At 38.5% G+C, this 16,850-nt stretch overlaps 1 protein-coding gene across 4 annotated transcripts; it reads right to left on the bottom strand.

Moving 5' to 3' along the window:
* Positions 1 to 239: 239 nt before the first annotated feature.
* Positions 240 to 16,674, bottom strand: CMC2 (C-X9-C motif containing 2). Of its 4 annotated transcripts, XM_032853907.1 has the most exons (6): positions 16,493 to 16,560; positions 11,393 to 11,430; positions 9,860 to 9,946; positions 9,640 to 9,752; positions 5,374 to 5,445; positions 240 to 1,732 (listed from the first exon to the last, which is right to left on the bottom strand). In XM_032853907.1, the coding sequence occupies exons 4-6, from the start codon at positions 9,718 to 9,720 to the stop codon at positions 1,646 to 1,648; spliced, it is 240 nt and encodes a 79-aa protein (XP_032709798.1). In that variant the 5' UTR covers positions 9,721 to 9,752; positions 9,860 to 9,946; positions 11,393 to 11,430; positions 16,493 to 16,560; the 3' UTR covers positions 240 to 1,645. The 4 variants fall into 4 exon arrangements, with proteins under 4 accessions (XP_032709798.1, XP_032709795.1, XP_032709797.1 ...); XM_032853904.1 differs by lacking the exon at positions 9,860 to 9,946 and having other exon boundaries at positions 16,493 to 16,674; XM_032853906.1 differs by lacking the exons at positions 9,860 to 9,946; positions 11,393 to 11,430 and having other exon boundaries at positions 16,493 to 16,604.
* Between the last annotated feature and the right edge of the window lie 176 nt (positions 16,675 to 16,850).

Below are 16,850 nucleotides of genomic sequence, written 5' to 3'. Positions count from 1 at the left end.
AAACACCTAGAAGAAAGAGCACTGGGGGAAGGGGTGCAGGTGCCTGCTGGAAATGAGTCTGGGAACAATAAAGTTGGTTCATTTTCATATCGTTAACATAGCTAGGACTTCTCCAAACTCTTTTTGCCCAACTTCTGTCTTCAATGTTTAAAGCTCCAGAATCACCACATTGTCAAAAAGCAAAGTCTAATGGGACCATTTTGCCCTAATTCCAGGAAAGTCTAAGAGAACAGAGAAAATATAATTAAAGTCAATTATTTTATTGAAGGAGAAAGTTACACAAATATTAACTGACTGCTGGCAAAGGGAAGAAACGTGTTGGAAGTCAGGTATGTTGGCAAATGAGAGAGCGTATCTAAGGTTCCACCCAACAAATATTCAGAATCAGGGTTTCCGTCTTTCTCCGTAGGTCACTTCCCATTCAAAAGATTCTGGAGACCAAATGAGGTAAGATTCTTGCAGGTAAGACCTTTAAGTCTTTAGGTCTTCTCTCAGCCACGGCATCCAGAGAAAGGATACAGGCAAACCTCAGAGATACCACAGATTTCGTTCCAGACCACCAAAATAAAGCAAGTACCACAACAGAATAAGTCAAATGAATGCTTTGGCTTCCCAACACATACAAAAGTTATGTTTATATAATATTGTAGTTTATTACATGTACAGTAGCATTATGTCTAAAGAACAACATACATGCCTTACTTAAAAAATACTTTATTGCTGAAAAGTGCTAACCGTATCATCTGAGCTTTCAGCAAGTCATAATCCTTTGCTCGTGGAGGGTCTTGCCTCAACGTTGCTGCAGCTTCTACACCAGCCTTTGCTGCTTCACCATGCACTTGTACGTCCTAGGGATGGCTTCTTTCCTTTAAACCTCACAAACCAATGTCTTCAAACTTTTCTTCTGCAGCTTTCTCACCTGTTAACCCTCACAGAATTGAAGAGTTAGGACTTTGCTCTGGATTAAGCTTTGGCTTAAGGGGATGTTTGATCTTCTGTCCAGAACACTAAAACAAGGCTGTTTCACTTTCTTAACGTTTTTGTGTGTTCACCGGAGTAGCACTTGTACTTTCCTTCAAGAACTTTCCCTTTGCATTCACAACTTCGCCGACTGGTGCAAGAGGCCTGGCTCCAGCCTATCTCAGCTTTCAATGTGCCTTTCTCACCGAGCTTAATCATGTCGAGCTTTAGACTGAGAGTGAGAGATGGCAGACTCTTCCTTTTACGTGAACACTGAGAGACCATCATCATAGGATTACTAACTGGCCTAATTTCAATATGTTGAGTCTCAGGGGAGAGGGAGGCCCAAGGACAGGGAGAGATGAGGGAATGGCTGGTGGGTAAGCAGTCAGAATACATACACTGATTAAGTTCACGGTCTTATATGGGCACGCTTGTGGCACTCCAAAACGATTACAATAGTAACATCACAGATCACCATAAGAAATATGATAGTGATTATAAAGTTTGAAATACTGTGAGAATTACAAAATGTGATACAGAGACACAAGGTGACAAATGCTGTTGGAAAACGCGCCAATAGACTTGCTCGACGCAGGGTTGCCACAAACCTTCAATTTGAAAAAATGCATTATCTGCGAAGCTCAATAAAACGAAGCACAATAAAACGAGGTATGCCTCTAATTTATTTTTCAGATTCCTCTGTGGGATTAAAAAGTCTTTTTCTCATCGCATTGCCATGCTCCCTGCTCTTGGTCCTCTTTTCCATGTACTGGAAAATAAAAGGAAGGGGGGAGAAAAGAGACAGCAGATTATATTACCATTAGTATCAGCTGAGTTAAATATTTTAAAATATTTGCAAAATAGTTTTTGCTGATAAAATTCTCATTTGTCTTTTATTTCACTGAATCTGAAACTGCAAACACAGTACAGCATCTATATCCTAACAGGTGTACAAATATTTACTGAATTCATATTTTCTCCCAAAATATGAATTCAGTAAATATTTAAGATGAGTGAGTTTTATCCCTGTTCTGCAGGAACTCACAATCTATCGAAGTCATCTAATCTCTGCTTGAACACTTCTAGTAATGAGCAGCTCACTACCTGAGGTAGCCTGTTTGTTGGACACTTCTACTTGTTCCAAAGGTTTTTTTAATGTTGAACCAGTAAGTGTTTCCCTGTAAATTCTCCTACTGCCCTCCATTTCTTCATGCAAATATCTGATTACAGAAAACCCACTTACTACCTCTGTTTCTAGGCCGAGCATTGCTGGTTTCTACAAAGGACCACAGAACATGGCTTCTGCCTTCTAATAGCTACCACGTACCGTTTATAAGGTGCTTTAATATCAATATCCCTTATAAAAACTATCACGACCAGAATTAAATACAGTGCTCCATGCAGTCTGTCAGATGTGGACTACAGAGGACCTACTAGTTCCTACGACCTACACATTTTATTTCTATAAATATTATCAAGAGTAACTGGCTCTTGGCAACCACATTATCGTATTAGTTTACATGGAAATCTATATTCAGCTGAACTTCCCAGGATTTTTTCATTACGAATAGCCATCAAACAGGATTCTCTCCAAATCCTACATTTCTGCAGTCGGTTGGATTTAAATGCAGTTTTCACCTTGGAGGTTTTCAGCCTTGTATTTGGATCTGGCCAGAAGGTTATAAGTAACAGGAAATACACAGCCTGGCACTTAGAAAAAGCACTTGTTTAAAGCAGAGAAACGTGAATTTAAGTGCTTTTGTATGGATATATGTACAGACTTATATACACCAACAGATATATTTTAAAGGTGAATGAAGGAATCACTTTTTTTCCTTTTTCCATAGGAACCCTAGAAAAAAAAATATAAGTAAATTCAAGTTGAAAAAACTAAGTATATGTGAACAGCTAGACATCAAAATCTTTTAGGAGCCAGAGATATGGGAAAAGTCCGCAGAAATTAAAAGCAGTGACAGAGAGCTGAGCAGGAACTTGACTGGGCCCCCTGCCCAGACACCTGAGGCAATGCTGGGAAGGTTCGTGTTTACTGCATCTTCGGATCTCGTAACCTCAAATAAGGGGAGCTAAGCTAGATCATCTCTAAGAAGATTTCTAGATCTAAAGTTTTGACTGAAGAGTTCTAACAGCCCCTGGAATGATAGTTTTCAAACTTTTTTTTTCTTCTTCATCAAAGGGCCACTTCAAATTGCAGATGAAACACCAGGTCCCTTTAACCAAAATCATTCCTTTTATCTGTCACTCAATAATTTTCCTCTAAAGATTGTTGGGGGAAAGGGTATTCATCATTTTAAAAACCATTTTTTTTTTAAAGGCACTGTTCTAGAACGTAATGGGATACCTACTCTGAGAAAAATATTTGGTATCGATCTTGAATCACATATACCAGACTGCCTCCAGTAATCAGGCTGGGAGGAGGGTCTTAAGGGTAAATCTTCAGAAGATGATACGTTAGAGGCAGACAAAAAAAAAAACAAGTTAAAGAGCAAATTAAAATATAATCTCTGTTAAAATGTATGTTAAGATATTCTCAAAGGGAGTCCAGATGGCCTTTGAATAAAAGAAGAAAAAAAAGGATGAATATGATGTTATTCACAAAACTTCACTGAACAACAAAACCAAACCAAACCGAATCAAAAAATTAAGAGGGATGAAATAGAATTAGTGATTATTTCCATAGAAAGAACAAAAGCACGACACAGTAGCAAAGAGAGACTAATAAGGGAACTGGCCAGACCCTTTTTCTAGTTGAAAGTGCCAAGGAATGAAGTACTCAAAGGGCATGTGAAGGGGATGGTTAGAGGAACGCGTGAGAGGCAGGAAATGGTCAACTAGAAAGCATTAAAGGCAGAGAGGAAATACGTGAGCACAGGTTCAGAGGACCAGAGGAGGAAAGAACAGACAAAAACATCTATAAATCAGGTAATAAAGTGACATAAAAACCACACTGAGGACTTAGAAAATACGTCAAGGAGAAAATCCAAAATTTATATGAAAACAAACTCAAAGTAAGAAAAAGATATACAGCATTCTACCAAACAGTTGCTAAGAGCTCAGGACCACCTGGGAAGAAAATTCTGAATAAAGATCTAATCACCAAACCAATGGCAAAAATTAGCAAACTGTAAGAAGAAAAAAAAATCTAAACTTAGGAAAAAAGCAATCTAACACAACTGAAAATGTGAGAAATAAACATTTGTACTGAATAAAGTAGTGTGGGCTTCATTTTCTCATCCTCTGTTAAAAGGGGAACAAAGCCCTGGGTTCAGTTTTCATACAAACTAGCTTTACATGTAAATATGAAGAAAAACTCTTTAAAAATTAATTTAAAACACTTCTATATGGGGCGCCTGGGTGGCTCATTGGGTTAAAGCCTCTGCCTTCGGCTAAGTTCATGATCCCAGAGTCCTGGGATCAAGTCCCGCATCGGGCTCTCTGCTTCCTCCTCTCTCTCTCTCGCTCTCTCTCCCTGCCTGCCTCTCTGCCTGCTTGTGATCTCTGTCAAATAAATAAATAAATAAAATCTTAAAAAAAAAAACACCACTTTTATATGTACACATTTGCGCAAAGAAAATTACAACCCTTAATTCAGAACTCTAGAAAGTTCTTCAAACAGCAAAGACATTGGAAAGGGATTCTGGGAATGGAGGGGGAAAGAAAAGCTTGATTTAAAAATACAAAAGTTGAAGATAGATAATTGCTGCACAGCTTCAAATATTATACCTTTCAATATGAGGCTAATAGGAAACAAATTCAAAAATACAGAAAAGGAAAGAAAACAGGAAGGCCGGTTTTTAATATAGATTTCTAAAGGTTTGAGACATAAAACAACTGATGAACAGAACAGAAATGGAGTTAACTTTCTCTTCAAAAGCACTCTGCTATATGCCCAAGTCAAAGTCATGGCCTAAAACCGCGTCCAGGAAATGAGTCTTTCCAACCAAGTCAAACTAGATCTGCATGGCTCGTACATGCCATGGTTATGAGGAAATTCATAATTTTAGACCAATAAGGAGCCCAAGTCCAGGTCCCACCATGTTCTATGAGGAAATAGAGGCCCAGAAAGTGTTAGTTACCTGCTATCGCTAAGAGCTGATTTACCGATGTCTTTCTACTATACAAACTCAGTTTCCTAGCCCTTACAATTCATCCAGAGGAGTTGCAATGATTATAATAAGGAAACTGTTTTCATTTATGTGCATGGAAAAATTTTAAAAGTAATGTCTTCCATTTCTCCACTTGGTTTTAGGAGAGGACATACATATAAAGTGTCAAATCTCTCTGTTATACTAAAATTTGGAATACAAATTAGCAATGGGGGTATTCTAAATATTGCTCAGAAAGGTTCTATTCTACTGTTCTACCACTTTCATCCTCTAACACTTTTCTTACCTCATTCTTCAAGCATTTTCTCATCTCCCGATCGAGATCATTGCAATGACCAAAAAATTTCAGAATGCTGTGCTAAAAGGAAGAAAAGGGGTAAAATATTTCATCCCATAATATACTAAGGTCTCTGGCACATAGAATTTAAATACTTATTCTAGAAATAAATGGAATATTTTGGAAATATTTACAGAAATGGATTTAATGTGTCACCACCTTGTTAAAAAGCAAAGAGTTAAATCACAGGTATAAAACATACAAATAAATGGACTTCTCCTGGCCTTCTTAAAAGAAGGGTTAAATGCTTTATAGATAGAAATGAAAACTAAAAAGACCTCTCCTTGATAAAATGGAAGCCTATTAACCTGCCCAAACCTCACAATGACAGAATATAAACAATTCTGTTTTCTAATACCCTTTTCTTTAAGGGCAGGTGAAAATCACAGCACAACCACCATCTATCACAGGAAGCGATGTCAAAGTGTGGGGTGGCCATATTAACATGACCAGTGACTTCTTCATTAGCAAACATTCTGTCCCTTTGAAGAATTACCCAATAAATGCTCGGGGCAAACACTAATTTTCTCATTTGCCTCCATCCAAAATGTCATCAAAATATCAGAAACACATAACACCATTACTAAATGGCCTATATGGGCCATGTAAGTAACCCACTAATCCAAAATGTAAGAAAACCTAGATCTAAAGTTCAAAGTCTGCTTTCTTTGCCAAGAAAAATAAAAATCTCCTAGTGATTTCAAGGCCTATGACAATTAGCACAGCAAAAAGTATGAATGCTCTGAAGCAGATTAAGATGAAGAATGAAGTCAAGAACACGAATTTTAGTCGGGCTATAATTAGTGTGTTTGCATATCATGATTTTTAAGGAATGGGTAAGACAGCATGGTGATGTCCTATAATGACATGCCACAAGTGCTGAACTTATAATAATAAGCACCTTTTCCTTTTCTTTCTAATTAAGGCTTTCATGGAAACCAGACAACACATAATTAATAAGCTGTGCCTCATGCTAATCCTTTCTTTCCCTGCACTGTAAATGTCCTTTTCTGGTCCACAGTGGAAAAATGGGTCATTTTTTTCTGGCAAGCATTTAAGGTAAACTAAGATTTACTACTGGTCCCCTAAGGACCTTTTCAGAATAACTATTTCCTATGTATTTTTCCTAAACTATTTCCTTGGCAACAAATGAACAGGAACCATGCATTTTCACACACCTTCTGGTGAAGCAGAACAGAAAGGATCAGACTTTCAGAATGTAAGGCAGTATTTCATAGTTTGGTTTACATGGACTCATATCATCCATAAACAGACATCTTATTTTTAAATCCAAGACAGAAGCTCTTTTTTCTCTTTCCCAACATTTAAACCCAAAGAAGAATTATACTCTTGTGACATTACATGAAAAACAAACCCAAAGTGCGCCATTGGAATTGGTTTATGAAATGCCTGGGGTCTACATTTCTCTTGTACACACATGGCATAAGCCTCTAGTGTGCGATGTCTATGTCTAGAGAACCAAACTAACTGAGCAATTGATTGAATAAATGAATCAATCAACTGATACCTTGAAGACAATGTACCAAGCACCAGGGATACAGCAATGAGGAAGGTGCACCTGGGCCCTACTCACAGTACATGATCAGAGGCAAGAGCCAACTAACAAAGTGATTCCTGTAAGGCAGTAGTTTTCCAAGTGTAGTCCAAGGACACCCACAAGTTCCCAAGACCTTTCCAGGCATGTACACGGTAAAAACTATTATCCTGATAATCAAAGATCTTATTTGTTTTGTTCATTTTCATTCTCTCACAAGGCAACTGTGGAATTTTCCAGAGGCTGCACAAAGGACAATATCACCAAAGACTGAACATAAGGCAGATAGGAGGATCTGGCTATATTCCATTAAGCCAGGTATGAGAGAACTGCAAAAATGCAAAACTAATGCCATTCTTTTCACTCTGTTTTGGAAAATAAGGTTTTTTACAAAAACTTACTACATTAACATGTATTAGATTTATTATTATATTTTTATATAAACTTATATTATTAATTCCTCAGTTTTAATTTCTAATTTAGTGAATATTAGTAGCTATAGCCCACATACACGAAAGTTATTTGGGGTCTTTAATAAAGCATAAAGGAGTCATGAAACCAAAAAGTGTGAAAACTATCTTAAAGTAAGAACCATGCGACGTGTGGGGTTACTGGAGTACAGAGTGACTACACTAAGAGAATGCAGGCCAGGAAAGGAGAAAAGGAAGAGGAAGTAACAAGTGACACTGAAGCAAACCTGAAGGATGAGGAAATCTGGTCTAGCACACAGGAAGTGAGACAGTGGGAAGGGCTCTGAGACCAGCAAGGAGAAAGCAAGCACAAAGGCTTAGAAGAGGGAAGTGTGTTGCCGCACAATTGCACACAGGAGCACACAGGAGCAAGCAGAAGAGGTGCAGGAGGGTGGTAAGGCCCACGGGGTAAGTAGGGGACAAGTCCATGAAGGCCCTGAAACAACACAAAATAAGAAATTCAGATTTGATAACTTGCAGGCAAAGAGGGAAACAACGATTCAGCTTACATTTGAATATCACTCCAGTCAAGTGAAAGGGGATAAAGAGGACAAAACGGTCACCCTGGCCCCAGTAAGATAACACCGGAATTAACTGGTGTTAAGAATAGACACATAAATCAGTAGAAGAGACTACAGAGCCCAGAAACAGACCCAGCCACATATGGTCAATTGATTTTTGACCAAGACAGCACGATAATTCAGTACAAAAAGGATGGTCTTTGCAACCAATGGTGCTGGAACAACGATATCCATAGAGAAAGAAATACTGGCTCATACCTCACACGATACACAAAAATTAACCTGAAATGAATTACAGCCCTAGAAGTATAAGTTAAAACTCTACAACTTCCAGGAGGAAATCTCCATGACCAGGAAACATACAAAGATCTTTAAAAGGAAAAACAAACAAACTCCCACAAACCCACAAACCGTAAGAGAAAAAAAACCTGGTTATTAGGCCTCATCAAACTTAAAAACTGCTCTTTGAAACACAACCTTAAGAAAATGAAAAAGGATGCCACAGACTAGGATAACATATTCACAATACACTCATCAAAGGACTTGCATGTCGAATGAAAAAAAAAAAAATTCTTAAAATTAAATAATAAAGCAAACAACCCAATTTTAAAACATGGGCAAAAGAGAAAAAATAATAAATAGATAAAATTTAAATTAAAAAAAATAAAATATGGGCAAAAGACTTTATATGAACGGCCAATAAGCACATGAAAAGATGCTCAAAAACTAGCCATCAGGGAAGTAAATCTAAAACCAAATGAGACACTACTGCATACCCATATAATGATTAACATTAAAAAGACAATATCAATTCTTGATCTAGATGTCTGCTGAAAAGAATCTGCCTAAAGTATACGGTCAAACAACAACATTCTTTGAACCAACAAAAATATCTAACTTCAAAGGTCATAGGTATTACTCATTACCTTACCATTAGTCTTCAAATTTCACTCATTTAAATGATACTTATTATAATTTGATATATCTACAGTTTATGAATATCATGAGGAAAATAACACATCATGAAAAGTTAAAGAAAAACAGACATTCTCCTTATAACCGTCTCACATATCAAGTATATGAAAAAAGCTAAACAGTTAACATCTGTAAAAATACCAGCTTAATTTAATGATTTCCAAAAATGAGCTTCCTTTCTATTTTTGGTTTAAACCACAGAATTTTACTCCCATTCCACTAACAAGTGAGCAAATCTGCCAAATTAGGCCAATCATAATTTAAATCTAGCTAACATCTATTATAAAAAATGTTTCAATCTCCTTTAAACACAGAATGGTAGACATCAAAGAAAAAAATCTTAGAAAAATCTTAAAATAATTCCATTATGATCAGAAGAGTCAGAATTTAACATACCTGTTCTAGTGCCCTATAATACAAAAAAAAAAAAAAAAACACAGTATTTTATGGTAAGAACATGGATTCCAACTATTATATATTATTTCAGAAGTTCCCTAATGAACCACCATGCTTGATTTTTACTAATCAAGAAAGGAGATGGTGCCTTGAAAATCACAAGCATCAGGTACTAATCTTTGGTAAACTAAGATCCACTATATTACCATTCCTTTCCATTAGTGGAGATAACATTTTATATCAGTGTGTTGTACTTAAGTTTCATTTTTGCTTTATGGTCATTTTTCTGAACTCTTACATTTTTGTGACATTCCTTAAGTAAGTTAATCAAGACGTTGCATTCTTCAGTGTGCAAGTGTGGAGATAAGTCAGGATGCATCTTTAGGAGGTGACGGAGCACAGCAGAGCAACCTGTGGATACAAGAGTGTCCTGAATATGTGTGACTGTATTTGTTAATGCGACCTAAAACTATTTCAGTAAAAACGTGCAGTGAGCTTTATCAAAAAACAATGTTGACCTCTGGCAAATTATTAAACCTGAGCCTCAGCTTCCTTATCCAACAATTTCACAGATTCAGCAAGCCACCAGGTGTTGTTTGGAGAACCTGCAGGTTCAGAAAAAAGCAGAAGTCCTCAAGAGACCCAATCCTGGAAATAAGTGGTCCAGTAGAAACAGCTAGCCTATATTAATAAGCCTGATCTCAATTATTTTCCCCACATAACCTGAAACTAACTACAACTCCTTTTGTTCAGATGAAATTCTAAGAAATAAGAGAATGGTTTATTAATCCTTTTAAAATGCATATTCCTGAGGGAGAGGGCTAAAGCCTCATTAGCCAATCTCACGTTAATGTCAATTCATATGGACTGCTTTCTTATTCCGAACATCTGGCTGAGAAAAATCCAACTAGACAATGAAGAGAAACAAAAAGCAGATGGGAAAAAAGTTTTTCATTTTAGCAGAGATAGCCATAAAATGCAATTATTACAATGAAAGGAAGAAGCTGAATTCCAGAAATTAAATTTATCACAAAGTAAAAAATCAGCAGCCAACGTCAAAGGAAAAACATTATTTTGAAATGTCTGCCACAGTTATGTAGTACTATTTACCTATTCTTTCCTTTAACCTACTGTTTTTAACTTGGAAAACATTACCAAAAAAAAAATTAATTCTTTTAATCTACAAGTTTCAAGAAAGAAAACCTAAGGGAAAATAATGACCTTACTTGGGCAAAGAGTTCTTTAGATAGGTCAAAAGCACAATTCATAAAAGAAAAAAATTGGTACAATCTTATCAAATTTAAAAAAACTTTCTCACTTCAAAATACACCATTAAGAAAGTGAAAAGACACAGGGATGAAAAGCACAGCATAGGAAATGTAATCAATAATACTGTAATAGATTTATTGTGGTGAGCATTTCATAATGTATATAAATTTAAAAAAAAAGAAAAAAAAAGACAAGCCACACTTTGGGTGATAATGACATGTCAATGCAGGTTCATCAGTTGTAAAAACACATGACTCTGGTGGGGGATGCTGACAGTGGGGAAGGCTGCACATGTGTAGGGCAGGGGGCAAGTGGGATCTCTGTACTTTCTGTTCAGGTTTGCTGTGAACCTAAAACTGCTCTAAAAAATAACCTACAAGCTACAGACTAGGAGAAAATATTTGCAAATCATATATGAAAAAGGACTTGTTATCTAAAATACATAAAGAATGCTTATAAACAACCCAACATTTAAAAATGGACCCAAAAAACAGCCAAAAGATTTGAATAAATACTTCATAGAAGATGATACAGGAATGGTTAATTAAGCACATGAAAAAATGCTAAACACCATTAGTCACAGGGAAAGGCAAACTAAAACCACAATGAGATGTTAACTACACATCTGCCAGAAAAGCTATAATCAACAAGTCAGACAATAACAAGCATTAGTTAGGATGCAGAGAAAACAGGCCTCATTGCATTGCTAGTGGAAACAAAAAATAGTACACACTTAGAAAAGCAATTTGGCAGTGTCTTAAAGGAGTTAAACACAAACTTACCAAATGACCCGGACCACGGAAACTGCACTCTTAAGAATCTACCCAAAAGAAATGAGAACACATAGGCACACAAAGACATGTATATGAATATTCACAGCATTATTCATTATAACCAATACTGGAAACAATCCAAATATCCAATAACCTGGTAACTGGACACACAAATATGGTGTATCTAGACAATGGAATACTACTTGGAGAGGAAAAGGAATGCACTGCTACAGGCACCAACATGGGGGAACCTCAAAAGCACCAAGCTAAATGAAAGAAGCCAGATTCAAAAGACTATATGATTCCATTTATGTGCAATGTCCAGAAAAGGCAAAATTGTAGAGAAAAAAAAAAGCTGATGGGTTCCCTGGGCCTGAAAGTGAGAGTGAGGATTATTTGCCTTTGGGCACAAAGTAGTATATCTACGTGATAAAAATGATTTAGAATAGGATGTGGTAATGGTTGCACAATTGCAGTTCACTAAAATCACTGAACTCACATACAATGGGTGAATTTTATGATATGTAAATTGTACCTTAATAGAACTAATAGCAAAAAGTTCAGGAAATTGAAAAGGCCTATCTACCTTCTACTCACAAGTAAAATCCTTAAAAATATCTAAACAAATTAATTCCAGAGAATTACACTATGCCTACTACTGCAGAACTCAATTTATAAAAATATCGGCAGATCACTATTCCATTGAGTGACTTCCAACTGAGCACACCCACTCAAGGACACACGTGCACACACACGCACACACAGCATACCACAGCTGAAGATCACACATAGGGCCGTTGGGGCCAGCTAAGTGTTTGAAATGGAAATTGGAAATGCAGCCAAGTTCAAGTTTGGTTTGCCTGCCACTAACTACAAAATCTTTTTAATGACATAATCTTTTTGCCTCAGAAAAACAAGATCTCATATAGTCTAGCAATTTAAACCATTTAATATTATACCAATATATCACATTTACACCTATTAGTTATCTGGTTATCTGATTTCTGCCTCCCTTTTTTCTGAAGGAAGATGTATACTGACTTAGCCACCTAGAAAATGTCTTTATATTTTGTAAATATATTTGACAAAAAATTTTTGCATATTTCTATCAACCAATCCTCAAATGTACACTTTTACAGTTTGGAAACGAGCTCACAATGTACTGAAATGACCTCGTTAATTGGTAAATTAAATACTCTAGAAGACACTTGGCTGGTGGGATAAATACTGCACATGGTATACAAGTATAAATGCATACGTATCACGATGTATATTTTTCCTCCCTCTATTACAAAAGTTTATGTCACTGTAGACCCAGCCAGGGCACCAATAAGACGTCTTCCCTTCTACGTACTTATCCAACATAACTACGTTCAAGAAGAAAATGGGTTTCATACGGTCTCCTTTTCCTAGTCTTCTTGGTAAAAAGCTAAGCTACTACTTAACTTACAGTTCTAAACACTGGCCAAATTCCTTATCTAACAAATTCCTTGCCTTACCAGTCATTCCCTTCTTTCCTTCACCCTATCTTTTTAGTGATATATGCTTTTCCTCTTTCCCTCGATTCACCCTCTGCCCACACTCCCTCCCGGCACCCAATGTCCTCTGGTTTCTTGTAACCGTTGGTGCACACACAGGTGTACTCCTGGACTCTCAGGTGTTAATCTACAAAGCACAGCTATAAAATGATGGCACTGCTCTTAGAACACAATGATGTGAGTGCTGGTATCTTCCAGTAGTCATCTTTAAAAGCCTATCCTAATCAGCATTATTATAACTCGAAGTAACTTACGAATTGAAGAAAACGAAATGTATATTCCATATTCATTTAAGATTCCTTCAAAGCCGTAAGAATATAACTACATTATTAGTGTTGAAAATAACTTGTTAAACATTTACCACACACTAGGCACAAGTCTTACAATCCTTCCATAACTGTAGCAAGTAGGTACCTTTATAAATTCAGTGAAACCATAAGAAATTGCCTTTTTGTAGTTCAAATATGCATTACTCACATTTTCATAGTAAAACTAAGCCCCAGGTCACATAGTAAGTGGTAGAGTTACTACCCAATGCAATCTCTCACCAGGACAGATAATTCCCATTTTCAAAATAGGAAAGATGCCTTCCCAGCAGTCTGTGTAAGAAATAAATACAGAGAGTAAAAACTATTTCCCAAAGACCCTCTGGTCGGTTACAAGTTCAACAGACAATAATTCTAGGCCTATCTTCCAAAGAAGTCAATGTAATATTATCCTGTCTGTCTCCCTCAAGAAAAAGAACAGTACTATGTTTGTCCTGATCGGTCCAGTCCCAAATATTGGCAAAGTAAATATCTGGAAAGAGTGCTCAGGATTAAGATGGCTTTGACTCCAGGTTTAAACAGGAAGCCATTAATGAAACTGGGAATGTTTGCCAATTTAGGGAAGTGCACATCAGAGGAGACAGATAAACAACCTGGTTCAGTAAGACAAACAATGGATTTACAATCAAAAGTTGTAGCTTATCGGTCTGTAAATTATAACACTTTGGTTACTTAATCTGAGACTAAGTCTCTTCTTCCGTAAATTGGAATTAGCTCTTGACCTGTATCTCTGGGTGGTCCTGAGGTTTAAGATAACATATGTGGGAGAATCTGAAATAGTGAGCAGTGAGTGTGACATCTGTAAAGTATTATTTGTATCTCTGAAATACTCTGTCATATGACGGGAAAGCCTGAACTGAATTTACAGCAGTGTTTCCAAGGCATTTCCCAGGACAGAACTGGCAACCAAAGGGTGAATGTTAACAAAGGCAGGTGTCCTCTTCCAGGAGCTGTCCAACAAGGAAACAGGCTGCTCTGTGAAGTTCTTGGTTATCTGTCCTCATGTACCCCAAGGAGACTGGCTACATCAATTATGGATGCCACAGCGTATTCTTGCATTGCATTAAGTTTCTTCTCAAGCCTAAGTTCATAACTAAATGATTTTAACCTATTTCCAAAAATAAAATTCAGTCAATGGATAAAAAACTTGTCACCACTAAAAATACACGGAACAATTCCAAAAGGGTAGTAACAAAATAATTAACACCAGGTGCGCTGCTAAACAAAGGTGAAGGGAACATTCATTTGTGCTAAGACTTCATGCATGGGTGTTTGTATTAAGAAAAAGGGATAAATTCCGTTCAAAATGTTATCATTTAAACACAAAACTTCAGTCCCAGCTTTACTTTGGGATTTATCAGAAGGGTTAACTTGTCACAGTTACAATGCCTCCCTCGCCACCTCAACTCCACCCATTGCCTGAATGAAGTGTGCACACCTTTAAACCAAAAGAGCCACTGAAACTCTAAAAGATGTTCAGCTGGGACAAGCTGATCGGTCTGTAACTGGGTGACAGGTCTCTGCAAAGCAATCTGAACTTGTATTTGGGGGTAAGCTGGGAGAACAGAAGCAGTATGTTACTCGCACTAAAGGCATAACACTTACAGGCTTATTTAATCACTCCTTCACCTTATTCTACCAACTCTGAGCTAAAATTTTCCTGAGTATTCCATGATAGACAGATTTCAGCCACCAGGTGGCACCATTTTAGAAAATAAACCAAGAGTAACCAAGACATTAACCCTGGTAGAGAAAAAGCAGTAAGCGTTCTAAAACCGTTCAGCAAATCTTTAGTCACAAGGAGGAAACCCCTTATTTTAATGCCACTTGGGTTTTCTTTCAAAAGATTCTGCTGTTTGGTGTCTGCACCAGAAAGAAATTTACACTACGCTGCAATTTCTGATGTCATTTTTAGACAAACAAAAAACAAGTCCAGAAAAGTCTCTTGTGCAAAGTCTGAAGAAGCTGTTCTCTAGGAAAAACTGTGAACTTAACACTTGAGGCTTAATGCTTTGTAAAACCTATCTTTTTTAAAGTCTACTTCTCAGAAAGCACTGGAATTAGTTAAAATAGTATCTCTGCAACTATGTCAAACTACCCACCATATTCAGCAGAGGCAGCAGACATAGCAGGGTATACTACCTATCTTACCTTTTCATTTGCAGGTGCAAAGTGACCAAATCTAAACCTATGCTCTTGAGTGACTAGTGCTCCCAAATACAGACCAGGCCATATAAAATCAGTCCATATACCCCAAAGAACACACGGGCTAGTGAAGGAATATTGTTGTAAATACACACAGTAAATGCCCAATTAATGTTTGCCAAATCTTGAATTTAGGATTATTACAGATCTGAGAATTGGTTCACACCTCAACATAGTTAAAAAAAAAAAAAAAGACGAAAATAAGGCTCATTTGAAATAAACTAAGCAGGTGCAGAAGCCTGTATGTATGGAAAGGAGTTACAAGGGGCGTCACAACATAAGTTGGCCAGTGCGAACTTCTTTTACGCACTTAAGATTTTAGGTTTCACCTACTGTGAACCTACAAGCACGGTGATTTTTAAACCCAGTGAAAGGGATCTGAATGTCTCCTTTCCTTCAAAAGTGTACTGATGAGGATCTCACCGGATTCCCACTTCGCAAGACGGACTGGGGGCAACTTTGCAGCTGAGATGTGCCGTAACAAGACCCCCACCGTCTACAAACAAATGCTAAACTCCCAGCTGGTAACAATAATAATCCTACAGTTCCGTGAGCGCTCACCGTACCAAACGCTGGGAAGGGCTTCCCTTCTCACCATCGATGCCGTGGGTTACGACCATTTTACCCGCGTGGAAGCCGAGGCTCAGGGAGGAGAGGAGCCCGCCCGGGATCACTACGCTCGCGAGTGGCGGGACAGACTGCAGCGGAGTGAAAGGTCTGGGCCAAGCATGCCCTAAACTACCCGCGCGTCCTCAGCAAGTGCCTGAGGGCTGAGAGCCCGGGACAGACCTCCAGCCCCCCCGCGCAGTGGACTGCCGGCGAGCTGAGAGCCACCACCACCCTGAAGACCAGCGGCCGGACCTTCAGGGTCCCCACCTCGGAGAGCGGCGGGGGGGGGGGGGGGGGGGGGCGGGTGGCAACGGCGGGGCGCGCGCCAGCAGAGGACAGGAGGAGGGGCAGGTGCGTGTCCAGCGGCCTCCCCGGACACCGCGGCCGGGAAGAGAGCGGTCCTCGGAACGGCCCGGACGGCCGAGACTCACCGGACTCGCGGCCACAACAGGAGGGCTGAAGCGACAGTCACCAGCGAAGACTCCCCATTCAAAAGGCGGCAGTCAGGACGCTGGAGCTGAGCCACCTCCGGGTGGTGAAGGCTCTCACGCCCTCCACAGCTGACCTCGCACGGCTTGACCAGCCCTCTCCGCTCCTGACCTCTGAGGCGCATGCGCCACCCGGCCTGGACGGGCCCATTTTCGGGGGCTGTCGGGGAGGGAGAGCAAGTGTCCGGAGGAACGGTGGGGCCTAAAAACAGCAACTCGAACCAACAATCCAGATTAAAGGGGCCGAGAGTAACTGTATTTAACTAACGTTCTCCGCTGACAAGGGTGATGCGAAGACTCG

This window comes from Lontra canadensis, unplaced genomic scaffold (genome assembly GCF_010015895.1).
Source record: "Lontra canadensis isolate GAN:19392208 unplaced genomic scaffold, GSC_riverotter_1.0 scaffold8, whole genome shotgun sequence".
In the NCBI taxonomy this organism is placed as follows: domain Eukaryota; kingdom Metazoa; phylum Chordata; class Mammalia; order Carnivora; family Mustelidae; genus Lontra; species Lontra canadensis.
The sequence above is the reverse complement of the archived record's forward strand: the minus strand, read 5'-3'. Positions and strand labels throughout refer to the sequence as shown.

Coding starts and splice junctions, on each gene's coding strand:
- CMC2 (XM_032853904.1), bottom strand. CDS start 16,674: ATGCGCCTCAGAGGTCAGGAGCGGAGAGGGCTGGTCAAGCCGTGCGAG. Junction 11,431..16,492: donor CTGTTGTGGCCGCGAGTCCG/GTGAGTCTCGGC, acceptor TCTTTTGGGTAG/ATTCTTAAGAGTGCAGTTTC. Junction 1,733..5,373: donor GAAAATGCTTGAAGAATGAG/GTAAGAAAAGTG, acceptor TTTATTTTCCAG/TACATGGAAAAGAGGACCAA.